At 40.0% G+C, this 27,581-nt stretch overlaps 3 protein-coding genes and 1 non-coding gene across 4 annotated transcripts; 1 reads left to right on the top strand and 3 right to left on the bottom strand.

The window, feature by feature from the left end:
- Nucleotides 1-12,173: 12,173 nt before the first annotated feature.
- LOC134438042 (lysophosphatidic acid receptor 6) lies at nucleotides 12,174-13,200 on the bottom strand. The gene has a single exon (XM_063187630.1). It carries the CDS (start codon nucleotides 13,198-13,200, stop codon nucleotides 12,214-12,216), a length of 987 nt encoding a protein of 328 aa, XP_063043700.1. The 3' UTR covers nucleotides 12,174-12,213.
- Nucleotides 13,201-15,124: 1,924 nt separating this feature from the next.
- trnaw-cca (transfer RNA tryptophan (anticodon CCA)) lies at nucleotides 15,125-15,196 on the top strand. Its single transcript has one exon. It is a non-coding gene; the product is annotated as a tRNA-Trp (tRNA).
- A 1,521-nt stretch (nucleotides 15,197-16,717) lies between these two features.
- Nucleotides 16,718-18,881, bottom strand: LOC134437497 (transmembrane 4 L6 family member 4-like). Its single transcript, XM_063186982.1, has 5 exons — nucleotides 18,461-18,881; nucleotides 18,106-18,171; nucleotides 17,834-17,964; nucleotides 17,195-17,384; nucleotides 16,718-17,080 (listed from the first exon to the last, which is right to left on the bottom strand). Exons 1-5 carry the CDS (start codon nucleotides 18,650-18,652, stop codon nucleotides 17,078-17,080), a joined length of 582 nt encoding a protein of 193 aa, XP_063043052.1. The 5' UTR covers nucleotides 18,653-18,881; the 3' UTR covers nucleotides 16,718-17,077.
- A 3,206-nt stretch (nucleotides 18,882-22,087) lies between these two features.
- On the bottom strand, nucleotides 22,088-25,902 carry LOC134437496 (transmembrane 4 L6 family member 5-like). Its single transcript, XM_063186981.1, has 5 exons — nucleotides 25,364-25,902; nucleotides 25,015-25,080; nucleotides 24,448-24,575; nucleotides 23,581-23,773; nucleotides 22,088-22,510 (listed from the first exon to the last, which is right to left on the bottom strand). The coding sequence occupies exons 1-5, from the start codon at nucleotides 25,553-25,555 to the stop codon at nucleotides 22,508-22,510; spliced, it is 582 nt and encodes a 193-aa protein (XP_063043051.1). The 5' UTR covers nucleotides 25,556-25,902; the 3' UTR covers nucleotides 22,088-22,507.
- Between the last annotated feature and the right edge of the window lie 1,679 nt (nucleotides 25,903-27,581).

The following is a 27,581-nucleotide window of genomic DNA, read 5'->3' as shown; positions in this document are numbered from 1 at the left end:
CCCAACTCAGTTTTTTTATAGCCCAGTCTAGCAGCGGGTGCCAGCCACCATGGTCACTCTCAATAGTGAAACTCCAAAACATCCTGAACATACCCTTCTTTATTCATATGATATATGGTCTCCAATTATTTTCCCCGAGAAGTGAAATTAAGATTGAAAGTAGGTTGGCATGCAGTAAACATGCAGTTCAATGAAGTCTGAAAAAGGCATTTTAGGTGGCTTACATGTATTTTACATGTTGTGTTTTCAGACAACCTTACAGGCAGGGTGCATAATGCCAGCATCACAGTATGAATGTTTTTTGAGTGAGGTGCCCTTGGGCTACAATACACCCTTAGAAAATGTTCTCCATAGCTAAGATAGTCAAGAGCTGTGGGTGAGAGAGCATCATATAATGTACCCTCATCTATGTCTATCCCTTTATATTTTTTGTTTAATGTCATAGTGTCGATGAGTAGGTCCTATAGGCCTATAGCCTATTTCGCTCTGTTTGTACTCTGTTTTTTTTCCATCCTTGTGGACACATATCCTAACCTATGGTTTTGAATAGTTTAGCTTTGCTTGGGTTTTTTGTGGTCATTGTTTGTTTGTCATTTGTATATGAATCAGTGGCAAAAAAAAGTAAGTCTGGCTGCCAGGGACAGTAACGTGCTGTGTCAGCTATGAGATGAATAAAAAAATAACTGTACACTGTAAAACATTGCAAGGCAGTTAAACGTAACAAAGTAAGTTGCCCTGTTGCCTTTAGTTTGTAGGTTACCTCAACTGGAGACATAATTCAACTCGATGCTTCCTCAAGTTAAGCTAACTTACAAACTTAAGGCAGCAGGGCAACTTACTTTTTTACGTTTAACTGGCTGCAATGTTTTACAGTGTAAAAAAAAGAAAGAAAGAAAGAGAGCCTACCAAGACTGCTGATGCCAGAGTGACATGATATATGACCCAGAAAATGTGGCACACTAGCTCTTTGATTTCATTTTTTGTTCCATTTTCGCTGCGGTGCCACCTTTGCCCAAAGAGGGCCTACACACTGAAAGTATGTTACAGGTTAAACAGAGTTTCCATGCGGTGAAATCAAATCTGTGAGAACATTGCACATGTGCAACTTTAAGCATTTTAATGTTTAGTACAGTTGTGTGCACCGTGTAAAAGCCTACATTTGGCTTATCACACAGTGCGAATCTGTAAATGCTGACCTATCAATGAATAAGAAATCAGACACAGACTATTTACTTTTTGTGCACCAACACTTTGAAATGAACTCCCTCTACTAACATGTTAGCGAAGCTGGCTCTGTGGATGTTTTTGGCCAGTGACTTGTTGCATTTTGGTCAGCCACTTGTTGCATTTAATCTTATTCTCAATCTGAAATTCTGTGAGTTTTACATTTTTAGGTTGGTGTTTAGCTGTTTCTGTTGTCTGCTTTAACTGTGTTGAGAATCGAAGGGAGAGATGGTCATGTGTTCATGAGACTGTGAATCTGAAAGAACAGGCTTAGAGATGGTGTAGGTATGCATCGGCTGGGAAAGGAAAGGGTGGTGTATGTTTGTGGTGTGTCAAGAGGGAGTGTTTCACACTCTCTGTGAAATGGGTCGCTAATAGTGTTTCTCAACAGGGGCGCTACAGCCCCCCAGGGGGTGTTGGGGGGCCCTAGGGGGACGTTGAGATTATTGCAGATGAGTTAGGGCGGGGCTTAAGGGCCGTACACACACGTCGCTGCTAGTTACTCGCTCAGCGGATGAAGTCAATAGAATGTCTACGTGTTCCAGCGAGTCTCGCTGGCGAGTAGGCGAGGAGAGTACAAGCGATACGATGTGGGCGGGTTCCGAGATAAACTTATTTTATCTTCGAGCGACGCGAGTTAAGCGAGTAACCAATTGGAATGCAGAATACAGATTATTGACAGGTGACGTTGCCCCTGTGGTGTTCTGACCACCTAACTTCTGCACGCCATCACACTTTGGTTAAAAGTGTTGAGGAAAATACATACAGTGTACACCATCAAAGGCTATTATGCATGGTTGTGCACAGCACACGATCAACGTTAAACAGCGTAGGCCTACATTTTGTTTCGTACGGACGTTATTGGCGCGGACAGCGGGAACCATGACAACCGGTAAACAAAATCACCCAGAGCGAGTGGCAAGTAGGCGAGTGAGCAAGTAGCGAGTAAATAGCAGCGACGTGTGTGTACGGCCATTTAGTTCCCATTGGGGGGATTGGTCAATTTTATTTTTCAACAGGGGGCGTTGGATGGCTTCTGATGAGGTCATGTGGGCGTTTGTTCAAAAAAAGGTTGAGAACCACTGCTGTAGAGTAAAGCCTGGTGCTCTTGTCCGTGGAAAAAGTCACTGTTGTGAAAATGATTACCGTAACAATAAAGGCTCTCTAATCTTATCTATTAGATGTGCTCGAGAAGTGTGGCAATGGTGAAATCGAATTGAACTGATATGTGGAAATAATAAGATGAACTTAACCCCTGAACGTGGGGTAAAGAGGAAACTGACAGATTGTATCATACGTGTCATATAAAACAGCTGATAAAAACGTCAGCAAAATAATGTATTGCAAAAAGAGCACCAGGCCTACATAATGTAGGCCTATATGATCTGCTAAAAACTACATAGTTTCAATTGCTCACATTGTAGAAAGTCAATTCACACCAAGAAAACTCTCAATACTTTCCTCCTCCACCCCCCCCCCCCCCCAAAAAAGAACCCAGAAACAAAACATGCAACTTAATAAATCACATTGGCATGATTTTAATGGGACTTTCAATGCTTCCTATTACAGCTGTTGGACATATCAAATAGAATGAGCCAGAAACATCAAAATAAACAGGACGTGGTTGATAATAAGGTTCCCAAACTGTTTTGCTGTTTTGATACTGATAAAAGCAATTGAGCTACCTTTTGTCGCTTTTCAACTGCTGTATTTCTTAGAAACAAAGTGGTATACAACAAGACTGAAACTGCAGAGAAGACAGGAAGCTGGTACATGATAATCCGGAAGGCAGATCTAGTCCTTCATCTAGGTGTCAACACAAAAAAGAGGTGTAAACCACATAAAAGCATATCCCTAATGTCTAGAATATTTACCAATATTTACACTTTGAATTCACTTAGATGAGTTAGGCCAGTTTTTTTCAACCCTTGGGGTCGAGACCCCATGTGGGGTTGCCTGGAATTCAATAAACCATAATAACAAGTAAAACAAAAAACTGTGCATTGGATCACCAAAAATTGTTGACGTCAAAATGAGGTCCCAGGTCCAATAACCACTGGGTTAGGCACTGAAAAAATTTTATTGGAACACCTCGCAGACGGGCTGCTCGATGATGAGAAAAATCAATATCACGATTATTTCAGTCAATATTGATATTACGATTGTTTTAGACAATATTTATTTTATAAGACAAATAATTGTGCTAAACAATTCACAATCTGTCCTCCCTTCAGCCGTGTGACTGGAGGGCCATATATCACTTTTCGACCAGGGCCAGCCCGGTGCTGGTGCTGGAGCCGGTGCTGAACTGGCCTCAGGCTGGCTCCGGCTCCGGCACCAGCACGGATTTCCATAGGGTTCAGCACTGAATGGAATCTTACGTCCGCGAACCGATATAGATTCTAGAGTAGTGAAGTGCAATAATGTTACCCTGGTAACAACCTCAGAGATCATCCACCATGGCGCCACGAAATGTGTGTCTTGTTTTGCTGGTCAGCGTTATTAAAATGTTTATTCAAAGTCAATATGAAGGGTGGTTGCGTCTAACCACACTGAACAGGCTGCACAGCAGAAGAAGGTTTTCCATTAGACGTCGGGTACGTGTCCTATGAATTCCGATAGGCCTAGTGGGTGTCCTACTTTCAATCAAGAAAACAAGTCTAGCTGTTTAGACTTCAATTCGACGTGTCAGGACAGGAGGAGAGGCTTTTTTTCTGCTCTCGCTGGTGTGTAGGATTTGTGAATAGATACGAAGTATCCATTTAATCACTCCTCCAATCGGACTAGCCTTGGCTATACGTACACTGTATGCCCTTTACTGTAGCGATTCATGGTCCCCATCACTCAAATCTTGTTCTGGGCCCACATCCAGATGAGACAGCGTAATTACTTTGTAATTCAATGCATTTGACAAATAAACTCCTTGTATATGTTGCAAACTTAATGAAAAATGTCCTTACTTGTGCTTTGATTTCGAGGGTTCGTTATTACTCCTCACAATAAATACAGCTCCGGTACTGGTGCCTTGAGTTCATAACCGTGTCTTAGGTTTCGTTTTGGTCACATGACCTCAGTTACTGGCTACTTAGCTCTTTGTATAGTCTTGTGCTGCCATCCTCTGGTAACAACGTGCAACTGCACAATTAAGTTCAAAACACATGACACCAAGACAGAGAATGGGAATAAGGGAATACTGTGTTTCTTTTGTTTTTTTTTTACTTTTACTTTTACTTTTGACACCTCTGCACAACTTACACAACTATTGCTGTGATAGACATAACGCTAAGTATAAAGATTAACAGTGAAATGACTCTAGAGGGAGCTAACTTTCTTCTAATATTGGTAAAATAGGCAAATATGTAAATATGTACAACAGGGTGGGGGCATGTCACCAACAATAGTTGTAACTTCCATCGAAACTGAAGCAAGAAGACGTACAACTGCGTTAAGCAATAGGACCTAACAAGTGGTCACACCATTTGTTGCTAGTTGCTACACGACCAATAACTTTGAATCAGGTGCAATGACGTAAAACTACGTCTTAAATACGAATACATAAAACTGAACAAGTATCTTACACAAACACAAAGATGTACACGTACCATGTTCGACGTACTGATTGCACATCCCCTCCAATATCTCTGTGGCAGTGCGCTCGTTTGCGGCTACTACCCTGGAGTTCAGGGCTCCATCCAGGCGGTTGGCTGGTCTGCGACCCATAACATTCTCCAAAAGTGTTACATTTATGCCACTTTTTATTTTACTCCTCCCAGCACCACTTCTGGCCATATCTGCATTGTAGTCCCGGTATTCCTTTTTTATTTTTTTCAATTTATTTGTAATTTGTTCCACCGTTCTGTGGAAGCCCACCCCAGCCAATTCTACCCTAATTTCCTCGTAAATCTTCGCTTTTCTAACAGCCCCCTCTAACTTCTCCTGAATTTCGGTAGATGCCCATATGCCAATTAACGCGTTCATTTCCTCAATGGACCACGACACATTACTTTTCTCACCCAAACTTGACATTTTACGGCTGGTTACAAGTATTAGCTAGAGGTATGTTGCTAAAGCTAAAAACATAAGTGACGTTCCCCAACGCGGCGTGGTTGCTGTGACAACAGCCATAGTGACGTTTGCGGTGCTCAACTCTGACCCAGCAACTTCGCGGAAATATGGCGACGGTGTGAGTGACACGTTAGAGGGAGCGCCTCACAAGAACATTATTTTTTAAGTTATTCAACATCCTCAATGGTAGCATACCTACCCTTCTTCATTTACATAACCATCTTTATTCAACAATAACGGTTAATTATTCTACTTTATTTTGCTACAAAACTTGTTTTTTCGGTGAATGCGTATTCTACCACGTTCTTTAGCCACTTGCTAACAATTTCACCTTACGAGTCCTAGCATAACAAGAAGTATGCCAACAAAAGACAACAAACGCAAATCAAAGGACTTATCCATGGAAGTTGGGGCAAATCTTACAGTGGACACTGAGCACACCGAGACCCAGGATCCGGATGCAATGCTGATCCCACTACCTGAAACACCGAGCAGAGAACCAGCTTCAAAAAAGGGCAGGTGCGGTGATAGCTCTAGTTCTAGCTCTGAAGATGTCAACCCAGACTTGGCCATGGCCATCATCTCTTCCCTCAAAACAGTCATTAATGATAGAGCGGATATGCTTGACAAAGGCATCGAGGGTCTTCAGGCCTCGGTCGAATTCATAACTAACGAGATAAAGGACATTAAATGCAATGCTGATCATACAGTGAAGCGCGTTGTGATTACAGAAAAAAAGATTACTGAACTGGAGAGAAAAGTGGCTGAATTGGAACGTTATAAAAGACGCTGGAACCTGCGTTTGTATGGTCTATCGGAGCAACAAGGCGAAAATGTGAGACAGCGTGCAATGGAAGTGTGCAAAGCAGTGGTCCCCAGTCTTGCACACAAAGCCGACACCCTCGTCGATACCGTACACAGGCTCGGGAAACTAGAGAAAGCTACGACGCCGCGACCGAAGGACAACACTGCATCTGACGCAGAAACCAACACAACAACCACAAGACCACGGGGCATCATCCTGCAATTCACAATGCGTTACTTTCGCGACGCTGTGTGGAAAGCTGCGAAGAAAAACCGCTATCTGTCCGGAAACAATCTACGGTTTGCCGAGGACCTTTCTCCTTCCGACCGCGAATCTCGCCAACAGCTATGGCCTCTTGTCGAAAAGGCCCGCGCGGCAGGACACCGCGCTTACTACACCGGGGCAAAGGCTTTCGTGGATGGAGAAGAATTGACGCCCACGCTGCTGGAGTCAATATTGGCGAAATAACGGCATGAGCAGCCTAAATCAGATATGAATACATGGGCTAAGTTCCACAAGTAATGGTTCTGTGGTAGTAATGTCAATGTCATCACTATCAATTTTCTCACAATCGGATAGAAAAATGGTTCTATAGGCTTTATACCTCTTCTACTTGAACATACTTTGTTTAATTCAATATAACCAGGTCCAAGGTATAGGCCTACCTTATTTTTCATTTAAATGTGGCAAATATTCTAACTTTTCTCTATTATTCACTTCTCTTTTTTATTCATTTTGGTATTCATATTGACACCTTAAAATTGAAAGGTGGTTACCTATTTTTGATGGTTCTACTTTTGACCGTTTATGATATCCCTGTTACTTTGAGGATAGTTAACACAAAGAGGATCCCTCCCTTGCTTTATGTGATCCCTCACAACAGTGTTCTATGTTCCCTGGTATTTCATTGTGCTCTTTTAACACTAGAGGTTTACGAAATGACTTAAAACGAAAAGCTATTTTTCTTTATGCTAAAGGGCAAAATTCTGATTTCTGTTTTATTCAAGAGTCCCATGCTAGTCCCAATGATGCGAAATTCTGGAAATCACAATGGGGTGATGATATATTCTTTTCCTATGGTTCCATACACTCAGCAGGGGTTTTGATTTTAAAACATAGATTTCAGGGGAAAATTATTGAATCCATTGTTGATCTTGAAGGTCACTACATTTTTCTTGTGGTCTCTCTAGATGACTCTCTCTTTCTTCTTGGCAATGTATATGGCTACAACTCCTCCAAGAAAAACAAATCTTTCTTTAATAAGATAGAAACTCAAGTCAAACATATTTACAGCAAATACCCCAACATTCTGGTAATTCTGGGCGGAGACTTTAATGAAACTATATCTAACTATGTTGATCGCTTTCCTACTAGATCTTCTCAAAAAACATCTCCTATTTCTGGTTTGATGTTTCGTTTGGGACTACTAGATATATGGAGAAATAGAAACCCCACCACTACTCAGTTCACCTGGTCAAATAAGTCAGGGTCACTAAAATCAAGACTAGACTACTGGTTAATTTCATGTTCTTTGTCTCCATATGTCTCTAAGTGTGAGATCCTACCTTCTCCATTTACAGACCATAAATGTATTGTGGTTAAATTAGCTGATGATAATGTTCAGCATGGAAAATTCACTGCATATTGGAAGCTGAATTCTTCACTCCTTGAAGATGAGGCATTAGTGGAAGCCATTAACTCCATGATAAGTTCCTATTTCAGTAAAGCTGTTAATGAAAACAAATTCTGCAGCAACTGGGAACTTCTCAAATTTGAGATTCAATCTACTTTTAGAAAAGCTGGTGCTAAAAAAGCTAAACAAAACAAATCAGAAGAGGCAACCGTTATTAATAGGATAGTAAATTTATCTTGTCTTCCCTATGATGAATTAAACGAAAACCAGAAAGCTGAATTAGTGGAAATGCAACATAAACTAGATGACATTTACACTTGTAAAGCTAAGGGTGCTTTTATTCGTTCTAGAAGGCAATGGCTTGAGGATGGAGAAAAGAATACCAGATATTTTTTTAACTTAGAAAAGCAGCGCTCCCAATACAACACTATAAACCAATTAATGTCAAATGGTGCTGTTTTGACATCTCATAGTGATATATCTAATACATGTAAAGATTTCTACCAAAACCTTTACCTTACTCATTTTTCACAATTGAAAGCTGATGACTTCTTTAACTCCCTTCTCTCTAACAACTTAGCCACTTTATCTGAAGCTGACAAAACTGTATGTGACTCAGTCATCCTACCCAAGGATATAACAGAAGCAATTAACCGGCTTAAATTAAATAAATCACCTGGTAATGATGGCCTAAATGCTGAGTTTTACAAGAAATTTTCTAAAGTGCTTGTGCCATTCCTGCATAAAGTGTATTTAGAATGTTTAGATAATGGGGTTCTCCCCCCTTCCATGAATCAAAGTATAATTACCTTACTACCAAAACCCCACAAAGATCATCTCCATTTAGAGAATTGGAGACCAATTAGTTTACTAAACAACGATTACAAAATCCTGGCAAGCATACTTGCCAAAAGATTAAAAAGTGTGCTTAATAGCATAATAGATGAATGTCAGTCAGGTTTTGTGAAAGAAAGGTTAATATCAAATAATATTAGACTAGTGCTTGACCTTATTGACTATGCCGACCTCTCCTCTGATGAAGGTTTTCTTTTTTTTCTAGATTTTTACAAAGCTTTTGATACAGTTGAACATCCCTTCATTTTTAAAGCTCTGCAAGTGTTTGGTTTTGGTAAAGAATTTGTCAATGCTATAAAAACGCTGTATAAAAACAGTAATGCTTCCATTAAATTAAAAAATGGTACAACGTCAAGATTTGACATAAAACGGGGAATTCGACAAGGTTGTCCTTTATCTCCTTTCCTTTTTCTTTTGCCTATGCAGTTATTGGCCACTCACATTAAATGCAGTAAAATAGAGGGAATCTCTATTGCTGATCAATCACTATTAATCAGTCAATTAGCAGATGACACCACCTTGTTTTTAAAAAATGGAGATCAGGTTCCACTATCTTTAAAAACCATAGAAACGTTCTCAGAAGCCTCAGGCTTGACCCTTAATCTTTCTAAATGTGAACTGTTTGCTCTGAAACCTTCAGTAATTGTTTCTATAAGCAATATCCCAGTGAAAAGTGAATTAAAATATTTGGGTATAACTATATGCAGGGATCAAAAAAGAAGAACACTATTAAATTTTGACCCTCTCATTCCAATAATAAAAAGAAAACTTAATTCATGGTTACAACGGGATTTATCCATCACTGGAAGAGTCTTACTTGCAAAAACTGAAGCCTTATCCCGAGTGATTTATCCAGCAATGGTCCTAGATGTCCCACAAGACTTTTGCCAGAAACTAGACAGATTAATAGTAGATTTTGTATGGAGATCTAGATCTCACTTAATTAAAAAGAATGTTATGATGGCTGATCACTCGTCAGGTGGTTTCAATCTCATTGACTTTTCTTTGCTTAACAACTCTTTTAAAGTAAAATGGGCAAAGCTACTCCTTAAAGATCCTGCTTCCATGTGGAACTGTATCCCTAACCACATTTTTAAATCTGTGGGAGGTTTTAGTTTTCTTACTCGATGAAATTACAGCATATCTAAGCTTCCTTTGGCCCTAGCAAACTTCCACAAACAAATGCTTTCCTGCTGGTCTCTAATGTACAATCACAATTTCTCACCACACTCATATTCTATATGGAATAATAAGGATATAACTTACAAGAACAAAACTTTATTTTTCCAGTCTTGGCTGGACAAGAATATCATCTTGGTTTCACAACTATTTGATGAGAATAGTGTATTATTTACATATAGAGACTTTATGGACAAGTTTTCTTTTCCTGTACCACCTAAAGAATATGCAATAATCTTTGATGCTATACCATCTGGTATCAGGTTTCTTCTTGACACCTGTCCTAAAGGTCTTTGTCAGTCTCCGCCAGACTTTAATCCCTCTTCTCTCTTTATTGATGGTAAGCTGTTTATCAGCAATGAGTTCTCTAACAAAAAAATAAGATCTATCCTGTTGACACATAATAGTTCCACCCCTGCTTGTGTTAGTTACTGGAATAATAAGTTTGAAAATATCAATTGGTTAAGATTTTGGTCACTCAGGAAACAATTTATGATCACAAATAAAGTAGCTGAAGTCTCTCTCAAGATTATACATAGATGTTACCCTTGTAACCAAAGGCTGTCAATATTCTCCCCCATTTCTCCTGATTGTTCTTTCTGTCTCTCTCACCCTGAAACTGTGGAACATTTATTCTGGAGCTGTAACTACTCAAAAGTGTTCTGGTTCTTTTTGACTGACTTTATCAAAGAATGTATTGACAAGGACTTTACACTGACCATGGAGGTCATGTATTTTGGTGCTCCAGAGGACACAAACAATACCACACAACGGGACTATCTTATCAATCTATTTCTTTTTTTAGCAAAATTTTTTATTCACAAATGTAAAGTACAAAAAAAAAAACCTTTATTCTTCATTTTCAAGAAGGACTTAAAACAGTACCTATCTTCAATTCATCATTCAATGTGCCCTAATGCAATTAATACACGTTTAAAATGTACAATGTATAACATCCGTAATCATCTCTAGTTTGTTCTTATATGTTTGTGTGTCTTTATACTTCCACAATATTTAATGAAAATCCTACTACATTTAGTGGATGTATAGCTGTTATCTGTAAACTTGATTATTTTTTTGTATCAGATCCTTTTTTCAATAAAAAAAAAAAAAAAACAGTCAAAAAAAAAAAAAAAAAAAAAAAAAAAAAAAAAAACTTCGCGGAGCCGACGGTGCCGGTTTTTTTGGGCACCGGCACCAGTCATAATTGGTCGAAAAACGTGGAACCGGTGCTGAGCCCGGCACCAGCAAGGCACCAGCACCGGGCTGGCCCTGGTGGAAAAGTGATAATAGAGAATCACACAGTGGTGTTCTGCATGAGTGTTGGTTATCAAGTCTGCTCTTTGGAGGGGAATGAGGGGAATGTATTGCGCTTAGCATAACCTACCTTTTGGCAGTATAGACAAATGAAAAAAACATTGTTTCAAATTGATATTATGACATTTGATATCGTTTGACAACAATATTGATATCATGATATAAATTTGATATATGGGTGGTTGACGTTTAAGGGCGTGACGCAAAAAAAAAAAGGTTTTCAAATTCCTGAAAAAAATGATGGATAAAAATTGGAAAAAAATAGAAACAAATAAAGCACTTAGTGGTCTGTGGAATTTCACCTTATTTTTGCCATTTTTGGGAAAATGTGTCTGCATCAACACATTGCATAGGCATGTCACACCGCAGGAAAATGGAGTCACACCACAGGGAATTCACTGCATTATGGCCATTTTAATTCTTTTTTATACATGACTGACATCTGATCTCATGCTAACTTGATAATGATAATGTGTTTAATCTTAATATGTGTTTTCATTTATAAAAAAACTTTTTTTCCTTCCATAAGGGCAGTCACACCAGGACACCATAAAATGAACCTAAGCATTGTGTGACAGAAAGATTGCAATATGAAGACATATTAAGAGGTTAAGAGTCACCTTAAACTTCCACAGCACTCTCCAATAACTGAGGTACTGACTGGTTAGGAGCCAGTCTTTAAGACCCTTGTAGTTGGCCTTGCAGCTGCCCATTCACAAACATTGACATACGTGTCACCCCACAGGACGCAATTTGTGTTACGAAATTGAACTTGTAGTTAATATTACTGTCTTGAGTTCTTTTCACATTCACATATCTTAATATAAAGTTAATATTTATGCAATCATGCCAATTGCTTCATACATTATTCAAAATGTCGTTGGTTAATTTATATATATTATATTCCAGGTTTCATGAATGTTACAGTCACACCACAGGATATTTGACATAAATCTTAACAAAAATGTTTCTTCTCATCTAAGACTAATATGAAACATAATGTACCACATCTTCTTTCATTGACATTTGTTTTTTTAAAGGAAAAATAACAGTTTTGTAGGTTTTTAACCAATGTTACGAAAAAACAAGGCGTCACGTCTCCCACCCATATAGCACAGCCCTACCAGACAGCGTGTCAGGTGTTGAGGGCCCTAGAGCGATTGTTGTCGTCTGAGCTCTGTCCCTGTGTGATGGGCCTCATCTGCCGCCGCACGCTGTTCCCCACCCTTTGGCGAAACGTCTCGGTGGTGAAGTAGTAGGCCAGTGGGTCCAGCATGGCATTGAGGCACGCCACCATCAAGCCGTAGCGATAGCCGTCCACCAGACTGCAAGGGACGGACGTCCGGTTCACATAGATCAGCCACAAACTGAGATGGTAGGGCAAGAAACAGGCCAGGAAGATGAGCAGGCAGGCGGCCACCATCCTCTGGATCTTCCGGGTGTCCACCAGGTCCATCTGGGCGGCTTGGCTCTGTCTGACGGCTCGGATCAGACCCCAGGAGCTGACCAGCAGAGCTATCAGGGGCCCGCCGAAGCCCAGTGTGAGACTGGAGCTGACGACCACCGTCCGAGTGGCGTAGGCGGGGAAGCTTCCAAAGCACTGAGCCTGTTGACTCCCCTGCGCCCTTGATATGTAGATAGGCACGCTCGTGCTGACCGTTAGCAACCAGATGACGAGGCACGCGAGAGGTGCCTTCTTTCGGGTCTGGCGGACACGGGCCGACATGGGGAAGCAGACAGCCATGGCGCGGTCCACGCTCATGCAGCTCAGCAGGAGGATGCTGCCGTACATGTTCATCAGGAGCACCATGTTGGTGACCTCGCACAGCAGCTGAGGTAAGCGGCGGAAGCCCAGGTGATAGTAGATCCGCACGGGCAACATGCACACCAGCAAGAGGTCGGCGACGGCCAGGTTGGTCATGTACACGGTGGTGTGCGAGCGCGTCTTGGTGAGGCAGAAAAACACCGCCAGGGCAACAAGGTTCAGAATGAGGCCTGCGATGAAGACCAGCACGTACACGCTGACAAAGACAAACTCCACTTTGTCAGCCGTCCTGTTTATACACTGCTCCCACTGAGTCTGTGGTGTGGCTGTGGCGTTGGGCAGCATGGATTCCTTCATGTTATTGAGAACATTCAAGGATCAGTCAACTCTTAGTCTACAGTAGCAAGTGCAGTGAGCAATGAGAAAAAAACCCATAATTGGCCTCAGTGTAGATAAATATTAAATATAGCAGACTATAGCAACATGTATTGACAGCATAGATTGCAGCACATTGTTGAGAAAATTGAAAAAAAAAAAACTGTTAATAGCCTACATCCGCAGTATAGGCTATCTACAGCAGGTGCAGAGGTCCCTTTTTAAAAACCACAGTGTGCACGCCCTTCCGCTTGTGGAAAGCTGTAATAGTTGTTGAAAAGAATTAACTACCAAAATACTACACTAGGCTTACTATAACATTGCATAGGGCCTTTAACAGCCTAATGCAGCAACTTGGGCATTGCCAGTCTGTTGACAGCAAATTCAGCAGGTCCATGCCATGTATAGACCCTTGGCAGTTCATCATAAGCAGCGGAATAAACCACACATACAAATGTCTTTATGTCAGCCTATAGGCCTACTGATATACTATACTGTAGGCCTATATATGTATAAATTAATGGTTAGTTGTTAGATATTGTAGGCCTCCTGAATTTCCCTCTCGGGGATCAAATAAAGTTAGACCTACTCCATTCTTACTCTACTCTACTGTTTTGGCAGTGGCACCAGCATGCACAAATAAAAGAAAGGCAATTGATGGTCACAAACTTACAATCTATACATTGTGAGAGAAAGCCGACTTCTCTTTATTAGACCAAAAACAATCCATAAGCCATTAATGTCTTCTAGGGACGAGCATTGGAAATTAGCTTTTGGCTATAAATGCTATGATGCTTGCTGTTTTGGTTGTTATGCAACCTACATGTTATGTATCTGTCCCTATCAAATAAACTAAACTAAACTAAACTAAATGTAAATGGTATGTTAAGTCAAGAGTCACCCCCCAGAAAAAGATGCTGTTGCTGTAGGCCTATCCCTTGGCCCTATACTGACAGGTAGGCTACTGCACCACAAAAATAGTTAGGCTACTTACCATCACTCAGAACAAAGCTCTGCGAAATGAGTCGCTGCCAAGTTCTCACAGCTTTTTGTTTCACATGAGCTGACAGGTCAGGAAATTGTGCACTTCTGTTTCTGTGCACTTCAGATCACACAGCATAGCAGCCACACTAGCCCTTTCACCCAGTATCTGTGGGTAGTGGCAGACTTTACGAAAGGCGTGAGATAGGGCTCAGCAGTGGGGCAATTCAAGTGAATAGGCAGCGTGAAAATTAATCTATTATTTTTGTGAAGACTTTACGAAAGGCGGGCAATAACGTGAATGCACCACGAAAATTAATTATTTTCGTGAAGACTTCACGAAAGGCGTGAGATAGGGCTCGGCAGTGTCTCATTAGGCCTCTAACACAAATGTAAGTAATATCATCGCTTCACATTGTCACATTGTCGTTTTACATGGTTTCATTTTCAACAATACTATGTTAATGATAGTTGCTACTTTGTTGCTGATGCTGACACTTTTTGTAGGCAACATTGTTGCATGCAGACAACATGCGCAATTCTCTCGAGTCCGTACTATTTCAAGCTCACCTAAGGGGAAGTGATTCTATAGTAGGCCTAGGCCTATACTCTAGCCTATAGCTCAAAGAAAGCTATTCATTTTGAAGTACTATTACCAAAACAAGACAGGTAGATAGGCTAAACGCCGTTGTTAACGTGCGCATCTCAATTGGGTCAGCCTGCCATCAAATTGCATTCAAGTCTAACCTAGCTTTTTGGCTAAAAGCAGAACGCACGGAAAAAAAATGAATGGCATAATATGACATTTTTTGGCTGTGTGTAAATTAATCGAGCACACAGGTATAGATAACAAAATATAAGTGGTACAAGACCAGTATTGGTACTGTTTTTTTATATTAATGTGTGATACCATTGATGCCCGTAAGACCTCGTGGCGCAACGGTAGCGCGTCTGACTCCAGATCAGAAGGTTGCGTGTTCAAATCACGTCGGGGTCAGTTCCTTTTTTCCTGCATACTTTTTAATAGTAAGAATCTTCAGCATTGTTGAACCGTTTTCGAAAGTAGGCTACCCGAAACTGAACTAGGCTGAACACGATTTACTCACTCTCTCCTTCTTAGGCCTGCTATATCTCCTTCATTCCAGTGTGTTTTTATGTCGGTGACGTATTTATAACAATAGGATTTAGAGTAGGCCTAGGCCTAGTAGGCCCACAGAAGGTGTATTTCCAAATATGCCCTACCATCCTTGAACCTTGAAGTATAAAAAACAAACACTTTTTAGGGTTGTCCTAGGCTACTTCACAATCAGTGGTGGTCAGACTGCTATTGCTAATAATAATAATAATAATAATAATAATAATAATGATAATAATAATAATAATAATAATAATTATAAAATGACCGTGGTTATAGCACATCATATATTTAGCTCGGTGGGTTATAGCCTATTAGGCTAATGACATTTAAGGGTATACCAGAGACGGTTTAAATGCAGAATCTTTGGGTATACTCACTGACTTCTGTAGGCTACTATAGAAGTCAGTGGGTAGGCTATGCCGACACAAGGAAATCCTTATCATGCCGTCACCATCGTTATGGCAATAGGCTAGGCTGTCATGGCATCAACCATCATTGTGGCTGACGCCCAATTAAATCTCCATCATCATACACAATCACACACACTGCTTTTGCATTCTTTCGTGGTTGTATATACCCCTACAGGTAGGCTATGTGGTTGTGATCGGTGTACTTTTCTTTTCTCTGAGACCCCGTTACAAACTGATTATTCAGAAAAAATAGCCTACCTATCTTTGATTGTAAGGCCTACAGCAAAAGCACTGCAAAGGTGTGAACGTGTAAAATATTTAGGTGTTCAATGTGTTCCTTATCAGAATTTGTGTTGCCCTTTCATACATTTGTCCTTTTCCATATAATCTTAATTCTTCTTGTTTGCCTTATATTTTACATTTAGATGTCTATGAAGGGTTGTCTATCCTCCATGCTCCACCTGCAGTCTTGAGTTACATATCTGATCAGGGACATCACATGGGTCCAAAGTTGCCATTTAGGCCTACCACTTCCTGTGACATGTTTGAAAAAGGACAGGAAGTTCACAAAGATTTCTTTAGAAGAGTAAGATAATTCAAACTCCTCCCACACAATTCACAGGAGTGTGCTCAAATTCGGTCTCCTAAGGGGGGCCCCTCCTTCTTCTTTTCTTTCTGTGACATTTGGTCATAGAGGCTCCCGTATCTATGATTTGATGATGGCTTGCATGAGATGTGAGCTACAGCCATTCACAGCAGCGCCAAGGGAACTCCATTCATTCTCAACCTAAAGTCTCCAAAGGTCTCCCTAACCGAAGGTCTCCTAAAGGGCCATTCACCTGACATCACATGGAACCAAGAAATGCACAGGCTCTACTAGACAATTCTTTGAAGTTCATCTTACACTGTAGAGTGTACACTTTTAAGTTAGAGCAACAGTGAGCTTAATGATACGCACAAGAATGCGATATTGTAGAAAATTAGTTTATGACAATGTGTTTATGACACTGTAGTTCATTTTGCAGGACAGAGTACATGTTTACAGGCGGAAATAACAGTGCTGAAAATGTTAACCATTGAATAACCTTATTTATTAGAATAGCACGATATTTATTTAAAAAAAAATACACATAGATTCAAATATTTTCAACATACACAACTTAAAACATAACATTTCGCAGTAGTCTCTATAGGAGGTGGGCAATAAGCCGTCATGAGTGTAAAGTCAATTGAGTCAATTGAGGTACCGTTGACAGCTAGCCAATCCGTGATTCTTCATTCGGCTGCAACTGCCAGCTTAAGTGTTACTTTGGGGTCCTCTCCACTCCATTCACTGCAGAAAGAAATCACAGTACTCAGTTATGTTCCAAAAGAATAAGAATAATAATGGGAAAAAAACATTAAAAAAACCCATATTCCAATTCAAAACAGAATGTGAGTGCCTTACATCTCTGCCGGTTCCACATATACATCCAAAGAGGCCGTTGACCATCTGTAATCCGCACAACGCCAACTGCAGCGCAGCGCACACCAGGAGGACAGAGAAGAGGGCGATGTTAAACTCCACCACATTCTCAGGCTCAGTACACAAGTTCCAGAGATCTGGTTTTGACAGGTAGTCAGTGCCGTTGACAACACTGAGGAGGGAAGACGCAACAGAAGAGATAGCACAGTGAGGGGAGGTCAAGGAAGAATGGCATGGTATCTCTAGCGACCATAAACAAACACAGACACAATATTGCAACAATTGAAAATGGCAATTTGGAGCTGTGTAAAATAGCAAAACTTCATATTTATTATGTTGCAAAAGTGCAATAATTGTGGTAGCTGTACGCTCATTTGTCACTGAGTTTGCAATCAATATTGTTTCATCAGTAGGCCTATTACTGTTTCCATAAGCAAAATCCTTGTCAAACATATTTTAGAATAATATTCTATAAAAACTCTACAAACAATAATAAGCTATGCATATTTGGTTTTATACTCAGTGCTTAACTGCAAATATTGTCTCTTGACATTAGGCCTAAATAAGACATGTTTTCTCCTCCTAGTCTTAACATGCTAAGACCTGGATTCTCATACATACTCAAATGGTCGGGTCCAGCCTATTCCAAGAACATTGCAAACTGGTCCTTTAGACAGGCCAAGAGCAGCCGCACTCATATTCCAAATAGCACCCAGGACCCCAGCAGCTGCAAACCCAATGGACAGGAACATCTAGGAAAAAAGACCCAAGCATACCAGCCACATGAACATTATAGATTACACTATTTACACACCAGTAATTCAAAAACTCAAAATAATAAGTATATCAGGGTGTATAGCTAAATGTATTTAGTCCACAGGCAGCCGACTTACCCCACAGCGGTTGGCACAGCAGCCTGCTTTCCCAGTCAGGTGAATATGAATGGCTGGAATAAGGACCTATAACATCAAAAAAACGTATTTATTACCTACTGTACTCATTTGAAGGTAAAGGCCTAAATATAAAATCCTTCAGTTGCGATTAATTCAGAGTTTACAAGAGTTGGAGCAGACTTCACTCAAAAGTTTTTTTTTGCTCTTCTTAAGAATGCTGACCTAACAAATTAATATAAAAATTAAGTTGAAAACAGTAAAAAAAAGCTGCATTAGATAACTTTGTTTATACAAGTCACAACAGTTGTGTATTAATGCCCATCTATTAATGTTAATGGACAGGACTGATACTGACCATTATGCCACCGCCAACAACGCCTCCCATGAATTTCACCTCAGGCGTGAGTCTTTCCTTGCCCTCCTCGTCATTTTGAACATATTGTGTATCCCAACCAGGGAAAAAGAGAATGATGTTGCAGATGATAGAAACCAAGGCCAGTGGGTACAGCACCACTGCGATGCATTTAGCACACTTTCCTGTACACATCTTTAGGCACTCCTGATTCCTCTATTCCGTGAGACGAATGCTCTTCTTTTCCTCGTTGCTCTGTGTCCTGTGTGATCCACTGCTGGACAAGGGCAGTGGACTGATTATATAGGCCCCGTGTCTGGGGGCAGGGGCAGTGACAACAGCGCTGACCTTAGACCTCATGCCACACCTGAATGGAAACAAGATCAGACGATGATAAAGCCCATATCAATTGCCGTCATAACTATTGAATCTTTCCAGAACCGAACTGAAGATAGCAAGAACAAGAAGTGGAAAAAGGTCACCGAGAGGGATGAAAGAAGAACAGAGGAAAACAAAAATGAAGGGATCTACCGAGCATTTTTTGTGTCCCCTGTCAAGAGCAAAGGTCTTTTCTCAGCGGATATTCTAACTAGTTAACCCTGGGGTCATTGACATGCTGCTGACTGTAGGTTTATATTTAGTTCAGTGGATTGACAATTTAAAAAAATCCTGCACACATGACCATTTAGCTGTTTTCTGTAATAGGCCTACACAATGTTTTGGTGTTGATTTTTAATTTGAAGTGAATTTTATTACCTGTACTGGCCATGACATAGCCACAGTTGCATATTTGGCCATAAATGTAAACAAACAAACAAACAAACACAATGTTTTGGTCCTAAGGGATTTGCCAGGTGAAGGTCTAGTGAAATGGTCAGTGAGCGCATTTTTTTTCTCTAATTGTCGTGATATGGCCCATTGCCTACGCACCTGGCAGCAGAGGTGTGGAAAAACATCAAAAGTTGAACATAGTTCAATCAGGGCCGGCCCAAACCTTTATGGGGACCTAACCAAAAATTCAACAGGGGCCCCCCATACCACCACCTACTCAGCATCTCATGCTCCGTACTCATATAGACCAATGATTCCAAACCCGGAGGTTGGGATATTAAAGCAAGGGTCCAATTCTTCCTCATTATTCTGGGCTCATGAGGGGGCCCTAGAGGCGTGGGGGCCCTAAGGGCCTGCATAGTTTGCTTATGCCTCGGGCCGGCCCTGAGTTAAATGGATCGTTATCCAATGTGGTTCATAATGTGGGGCCCACATAGTAGTGCTGTTGTAGAGACCGTTTAGTCTGAGAACAAGACATTACGAAGACTGGTATCAAGACCGAGATCAAGACCGAGACAAAGCAGTTGAGACCAAGACCAAGTCAGGCGAGACCAGCAATAGACTAGCAACAAAGCTGACTGGAATACATTTTTTTTTTTTTAAACGGTTGCATGTCCACATTGAAGTGAATCTGTATACTCTATATACTGCTTTTTAAAGGTAGAATCAGACAGTGTGAAAGTCATGTATGTACAGTATGTCATGTAGTGGTTGCATTTGAATAAGGGTGCATGATTATGCATAAATCCCTTCCATTATGCCCGAGACCGCTGTGCCCAAGACCAAGACAAGGTAGAGACCAAATGAAGGCAAGGCAGAGACAAGACGAAGACCACAAGAAGTGATCATTCCACACCAATTCAACAAATCTAAATGCACTTGCATCTCAAAATATTCGTAGTCTGCAGCAACATGTTGATGTTAAGGCATGGCCCATGTTATAAATTACCTCTTACCAGAAAGACAAGTTGTAATGTATTACTAAGGCCCTGTGTAATGTCATAGTAGTGCAGTAAGTCCTTTCAACGGCTACTAGCATTTCACTGATGGACCCCACACCCACATCTTCACAGAGAGTTGATCAACATTTTATTGCTGTGCTGTGGATCAACATTTTATTGCTGTGCTATGTTAGGCCATCAGAGGAGACATCCACCACCACCACCACCTATGAAACTCAGTAAGATGGCAAGGATTCCAATTCACACAAAAGGAGATTTCAATCCTTTCTCTTGGGTGTCTATAAGGAACACCTAGTAATATTTTAATATATTTAATATTTTTGAGACGGAAGTAAGTGGATATTTGTTTGATTGGCGTGGAATGACCCTCGGACCCATCCATGGTTCCGTATGATACCACACACGCAACACTGTAATAAAGTCATAAACGTCACCGCATTCGTACGAAGTGTCCTAGGCAACGTCACCAGCATTTCTTGTTCATTATTACAACTTGTAGTTTTGGTAGTTTTGTAGTTTTGGTTTGAGTCAACACTCTTTATTCCTTTATTTGTAGGCCTAATAATGAGGTAATTATTCTGCTGACAAGAAAACATCTGTAACAAGGAGTTATCTCTGCAGTCTCTGTCACCACACCCACAGGCTTGTCTTGATAAAAACCACAAACAAAATGAACCATGACCTTGGCTTTCACATAGTATACTTTGGAAAAAACATAGGCCTACACATCTAGTATATACGTTACCAGGCAAAAGTTTCAGTTCCAGTTATTTACTGAATATCAGTTTCAAGTCCTTCAAGCCCAAACAACTTGAAATTGTACAAAGGTAAGTACTGAACAGCCAGAGGAGGCTAGAGAAGGCTTTATTTGTCATTGCTGAACAGAAGAGTGAAAATCAAGCAACCTGTCCCACATTAACAGACACATTTATTAGGCCTACATTGGAATACAAGTTTTAATCCCTATTGATACATATGGCTTTGAAGAACGCACTTTTTGTGTTCCAAAATTAATGACAAATACGTTCCCACCTCAACGAGAAATTGCTGTTCAAGTGAATGCATTATTTTTTCACTCATCAGAACATAACCTGATGGGTCATCCTTCTATGAAATCACGATTGATTGCTGCAGCCATGTTGCAGTGTTGTACGAGCAAGTGTCATATATTCCTGGAAAGCTTAAATTCATGGATATGCACAAGTCGGTGTGGTTGATATAACCTGGTTCTCACAAAGTTGGGCGTGAGTGCACGAGGTTCTGCGAACCAGGATGTGGTTGATAGGGGTCATTATCCGCATGTAAGTAGAACTGCACGTTTGTACAACCGCAACTGCTGTTGCTGCCAAAGGTGACAAGACTGATCAGTCAAAAGTTCAAAATACATTGTCCATTCTAGCTTGGATAAAATTGTGTGCTCTGTCATGTAATGTTATGGTCTATACATTAATTCTACAATTACACTTAACTGATTCAGAACTAAAACTGAAATTGAAACAGAATAAGTTCAAAAGTGTTCAAAACATTTACTGATAGTCAGTGTGCATGTCCAAAATGTTCAACGTTTTGATTTCATCAGACCATAGCAAATTTTCCCACGTGTGTTTGGGAGATTACAGATGTTTTTGTTGTTGTTGCAAAATTCACTCTACTGAGGTTGACATTTTTGGATATAAGCAACAGCTAGCAAATGATGCGCACAAGAATGTGATGCTATTGAAAATGTGTGTATAGGATGTGATTGCATTTCACATGTACTGTATTGCTTTTCACATGAAAAATGTCAATACTGTGACAGAGGACGCTTTTACAGAGAGAGAAAAAAAGATGGAAACAATTGAACAGTTGAAAAAAGTATATCATTTATTAGAATAACAACATATTTATTTAAAAAAAATACATAGAGATCCAAATATTTTCAACAAAAAAACTTGAAAACCTAACATTTCACAGTGGGCTATACATGGGTTCTCAGTGTTTATCAACACAATGTTATGAGGAGGGGCAAGACACTGGCAGCCAACCATGTGAGCTAATTTTTTGACCGACAGCGGTTTCCAACAATCAGAAGTTGAGTTGTGCACAGCTAGGTTCACGCAGTAAGGTTATAAACAAAATTTAGAACCCATGTATAGGAGGTGGGCTACTATGTGCCTTCATGAGTGTAAAGTCAATTGAGGTGCTGTTGACAGCTATCCGTGATTCTTCATTTGGCTGCAACTGCTGAAGTGTTACTTTGAGGTCCTCTCCACTCCACTCACTGCAGAAAGAAATCACAGCACTCAGTTACATTCAAAAATAACAAAAACAAAAATTCAAAAAACATTTTCCAATTCAATACAGTGACCATATCTCATTTGTAAATATTATGTGAACATAATTTATTGTGAAGTACAGTTCCATAGTAGGTGTGGTATATTTTCATTTATGAATAGATAATATTGTATTTTGTGTTCTAAAAACACATCTGTTATTACAAGAATCTTACATCATATTATAATATCCGTGTGACTTTTTCACTTGTGTCAATAGTTCAAAGTGACATGCCTGCACTCTCTACAAGCACTGTACTACTCCTGATGGCCCTTCCTCTACTTCATTTTCAAACAAAGGTAACACTCAAATCTTCCCAACATAGGGGCTATTCCAAGAACTTGGTTCAGTGATACACGTGGCTTAGCTAACCAAGAGGAAGTGGTAAACCTGCTAATAGATAGCCCACATGTGATATTTAGTTAAAGAAAATAAGGACTCCAGGCTCTTCTATTAGCTGATTAAACCTCAAGGTTAACTTAACCTATAGTTTACTACCTCTGAGCCAGGTTCTTGGAATACTCCCATAGCCATTCCCTTCCTGCCAATTTCGTTTATGTACAACTGCTGCTGCATTTTCACCCTGCTTTTGTAAGCCGTGTTGAGTAGAAGTGTAATGTAATGTAATGCAATGCAAAAGTTTCTGCAAAGCAATGTAGCTAATTTACGACTTCACAACAAGTCTTTGTTACACTTGCTCACTGTTTACCTCTGTGCATCTGGGGCTTGCTTTATGCCTTGTTTTGTAAGCAGCTTAGGGTAGAAGGGTCATCAATGTAATGCCATGTAATGCAACGTAATGTAATGTAGTATAATGCAATGTGTCAGTGTCTTGAGTAATTCAGGTCCAGCTGGGGCTTGAACCAACTCTTTGACATGGGAGCCCAGGTGCAAAATCACTGAACTAAAGACCAAGATCACCAGCATTGCTGCTACAGCATCTGCATGAAGCTTTGGCAGAGAGGTTTACTAACGTTCTACCACTGACACCGCTAGTTGGCATCCATCCTCACTCACCTCTTTGCCGTTGCAGGTTCCACATATACATCCAAAGAGGCCGTTGATCATCTGGAATCCGCACAAGGCCAACTCCAGAGCAGCGCACGCCAGAAGGACAGCGAAGAGGGCGATGTTAAACTCCACCACATTCTCAGGCTCAGTACACAACTTCCAGAGATCTTTGTTTGTCAGGTAATCACTGTCTTCAACACTGTGGAGAGAACACACAATGAAAAAAAAGAATGGTGAGATCAAGGAAGAATGATATGGTGTCCAGGAACAACTAGCGACCACCACAACAATTACCAACAGACCCAGGGTGACTAAAAATGTCAAAACTTCGTTAGATTTGTTTTGATTAGAGTTGTAAGTGCATTTGTTACTAATTTTACTGTTCTTAGTGTTTCATCAGTATAAACTTTGTCTGAAGTTTTAATGGTAGAGTAATAGTTAACTTTCAAAATATATGCTGGAGATTCACAAATTTTATGTTTTCATTAATATTAACTAAGTAATAAACTTATATTTACTGGTCTGACAAAAGTAGCCTACAAGTAGGTTTTGCAGCTAAATATGTCTATGACTGGTGGTAGGCCTACTTTTTTTGAAAAATTATGATTTTGTTGAGTGAGGTAGAGATGCGTACATCCAAGACGCAGGTGCAGGACAAAAGGTGAGACAACTATGAAATAAAGGTTGAATGCCCACACACTTGCTCCCGGGAGCAAGTGGGAGGACATTCAAACTTTATTTTCATAATTATGGTGTTGGTAAATATCAACGAAAAAGACAACATAACAAGCAACATCAATTCTGGAACTATAAAAATAATACATCCTGTCATACTTTAATACTGCATATTAAGACCTAAATTGTCATACATACTCAAATGGTCGGCCCCATACTCCAAGAACGCTGCAAACTGGTCCTTTAGACAGGCCGAGTGCAGCCGCACTCATATTCCAAATAGCACCCAGGACCCCAAGTGCTGCAAACCCAATGGACAGGAACATCTAGGAAAAATGACCAAAGCATACCAGCCACATGAACATTATTGAAAGAATGCACTATTGATACACCAGTATTTACAAACCTCAAAGCAGTAGAGTGTCAGGGTATATTGCTAAATGTATTGCTTACGCCAAGTTCATATAAAATGGAATAAAAAAGATTGTCAACTTAAAATATGTCAAAGGCCAGAGAAAAAAGATAGGACCACGTCTTGAGGTTGGTTTTGAAGCGGATCTGATATGCACAGTGTTAATTCAGCACTTAGAGAGTGGATTTTCAAGTGTTGACTCAAACCTCTCAGTATTGAATTAGCACTACAAACTGTGTATACTATTACAGAGCTCAGAGTCAGCTCCAGATTTCAGAAAAGAGGTGGCTAAAGAGAGGAGTTGAGGAGCGAGTGAGAGCCACCTGGGAGCAGAATATAGCCTACGCACTTACCCCACAGCGGTTGGCACAGCAGCCTGCTTTCCCAGTCAGGTGAATATGAATGGCTGGAATAAGGACCTATAACAAATGGTTATCAAGGCACATATTTATTACTTACTCATTTGAAGGTAAAGGCCTTACCAAAGTCATTCAGTTGCGATTAATTCAGATTTTATAAGAGTTGGAGCAGGCTTCACTCAATTTTTTGTTGCTTTCCTTAGAAATGCTGATTAATTTAATATAATAGCTATGTTGAAAAAAGGCCCCACTATGCATAGACTTATATAGAAATTCTGAATTTAAAATAGCTGTGTATTAATCAATTAATGTTCTTTTTTAACAAGACAAGACTGATACTGACCATGATGCCGCCGCCAATAACGCCTCCCATGAATTTCACCTCAGGCGTGAGTCTTTCTTTGCCATCCGCGTCATTTGAAACATATTTTGTATCCCAACCAGGGAAGAAGAGAATGATGTTGCAGATGATAGAAGTCAACGCCAGTGGGTACAACGACACTGCGATGCATTTAGCACACTTTCCGGTACACATCTTTAGGCACTCCTGATTATTCTATTCCACCAAAAACCTTTGTTTAAAAGAAGACCTCTGAAAATGTCAACCGTGAGACAAGTGCTCTTCTTTTCCTCGATTATCTGTGTCCACTGTTGGACAAGGGCAGTGGACTGATTATATAGGCCCATGTCTGGGGGGCGGGGTGGGGGCTGATAACATCCACCGCCTTATGCTACACCTGAATGGAAACACAAGCAGATTACAAAGGTTAAGAAACAAATTATAAACCCCATAACAATTGTCAAAGCTATCAGATGTGTGGAAATTAAATAGGTGGAAATAAGTTGGAGGGGGACGAAAGAAGAACAAATGAAAACAAAAATGTCTTCCTGAATGGGTCTACTGAGGGTTTTTTTTTTTCTTCGCCCCCTGTCAAGAGCAAAGGTCTTTTCCAGGGTACACAAACTGTATCATCAATAATCTCAGTGTCTATTTTAACCCTTTGACTCCAGTCTATTAGTGTTTATATTTTAGGCTCAGTAGACTGAAATTCAATGTGGCTATCATGGTAGGGTCCACATGGTGGTAGAGTGACAGACATATCATTGGCATTTTATTCATTTTACTTGAAGCCTTTAGACACATAATGAATACTGCTGCTTAGTACGGTTGTATGGCAGCAATGTAGACACCTTTGTACGTAGTAACCATACAGGAAGTTAGTTATCTGTTCATTGTTCGTTTCTGTTTGAACTGGAATAATATGGTTATACTGACCCTTAATAAAGCCGGCAATAAATAGCAATGCAACAAAGTAACAGCAATCTTTCCAATAACTGAGCAACTAGTTGGACTTTCCATCCAGGGTTCCGTATGATACCATGTACGACATGCAGTAATAAAGTCATAAACATCAGGTCATTTGTATCCAGTGGCCTGGGCATCGTCACCAAGGTTTCATGTTCATCATTAGAACTTGTAGTTTTGGTTTGTGTAATAATATGATCACTCTTTCATCCATTTGTCATACTGATGCAGCAATTATTGTTCACGTCATAATACACTTTACAATGTGGGCAGCAAAACATTTGTACTAAAGAAATGTTATCTCTGGAGTCTCTGTCACCACACCCTTAGGCTTGTCTACATAAAACTACAAGCAGAATGAACCATGAACTTTGAAACATACACATTTATACAGTGGTAGCTATATACAGTATTTGATCTCCTTGCTGATTTTATTGGTTTGCCCACTAATAAAGAACTAATAATGATCAGTCTACAATTTTAATGGTAGGTGTATTCTAATAAGGAGAGATAGAATGTGAGAAAGAATAGGCAACAGAAAATGACTTTAAAGAAGAATATATTTTAATTGATATGTATTCCATTTAGGGACACACACGTACGTTTTTACCCCTCTAGCCAAAGAGGGCAGAGTGATGTGAAAATGTGAAACTTACCATGGAGGTTATAGACCTATATTATATTATATTATATTATATTATATTATATTACATTATATTGAACACAGTTCATTGTAAAAAATCTAACTTTCAAAAGGGCACTTTTTGTCCAGTAATGCTGGCTGTACACTGTACGATTTTAAGCCCGATTTTCCCACGATTTGTCAGTAACACAACTTTTTGGGAATCAGGTCGTCTTTTTGCTCATTCGTAGGTCAATAATAACAATAAGTTACTTCCCCTCACGACCAGCTCAAAAAGAACAATCAAAAGGGACCAAGAAAATCTAAATTGTTTGAAATCTTGGTTGCCCCCATGCCTGTCCTGTGCCTTAGCTTGGCCAAACACCCTGAAACCATGTTGCCACTTGAGTGTGTTCTTGGGTTCAAAGGAAGTATATATCTTCCTCCAAACACAGTGAGTTGTGTTAATGCCAAACACCTTGATTTTTGTCAAGAGCTCTGATAAGTTCTTTTCTAAGCTGAGGCGACACTGGAGAAAGTGCTTATACAGTATGTCTGATGGTTGTACTTGTCTTTTGATTTCTTTCATCCTTGTTTGACTTTTATTTCACTTTTGTACTTGTTGTTAATTGA

The sequence above is a fragment of the Engraulis encrasicolus genome, chromosome 21 (assembly GCF_034702125.1).
Source record: "Engraulis encrasicolus isolate BLACKSEA-1 chromosome 21, IST_EnEncr_1.0, whole genome shotgun sequence".
Lineage (NCBI taxonomy): Eukaryota > Metazoa > Chordata > Actinopteri > Clupeiformes > Engraulidae > Engraulis > Engraulis encrasicolus.
This window is presented reverse-complemented; position numbering and strand designations above follow the sequence as displayed.

Excerpts from the sequence above, each read along its gene's own strand:
- LOC134438042 (XM_063187630.1), bottom strand. The coding sequence starts at position 13,200 with ATGAAGGAATCCATGCTGCCCAACGCCACAGCCACACCACAGACTCAG.
- LOC134437497 (XM_063186982.1), bottom strand. The coding sequence starts at position 18,652 with ATGTGTACAGGAAAGTGTGCTAAATGCATCGCAGTGGTGCTGTACCCA. Across the intron at positions 18,172-18,460 it reads TTGTTGGCGGTGGCATAATG|GTCCTTATTCCAGCCATTCA; the intron begins GTCAGTATCAGT and ends TTGATGTTATAG. Across the intron at positions 17,965-18,105 it reads GCTGTGCCAACCGCTGTGGG|ATGTTCCTGTCCATTGGGTT; the intron begins GTAAGTCGGCTG and ends CTTTTTTCCTAG.
- LOC134437496 (XM_063186981.1), bottom strand. The coding sequence starts at position 25,555 with ATGTGTACCGGAAAGTGTGCTAAATGCATCGCAGTGTCGTTGTACCCA. Across the intron at positions 24,576-25,014 it reads GCTGTGCCAACCGCTGTGGG|ATGTTCCTGTCCATTGGGTT; the intron begins GTAAGTGCGTAG and ends CATTTTTCCTAG. Across the intron at positions 23,774-24,447 it reads GTATGGGGCCGACCATTTGA|TGTTGAAGACAGTGATTACC; the intron begins GTATGTATGACA and ends TTCTCTCCACAG.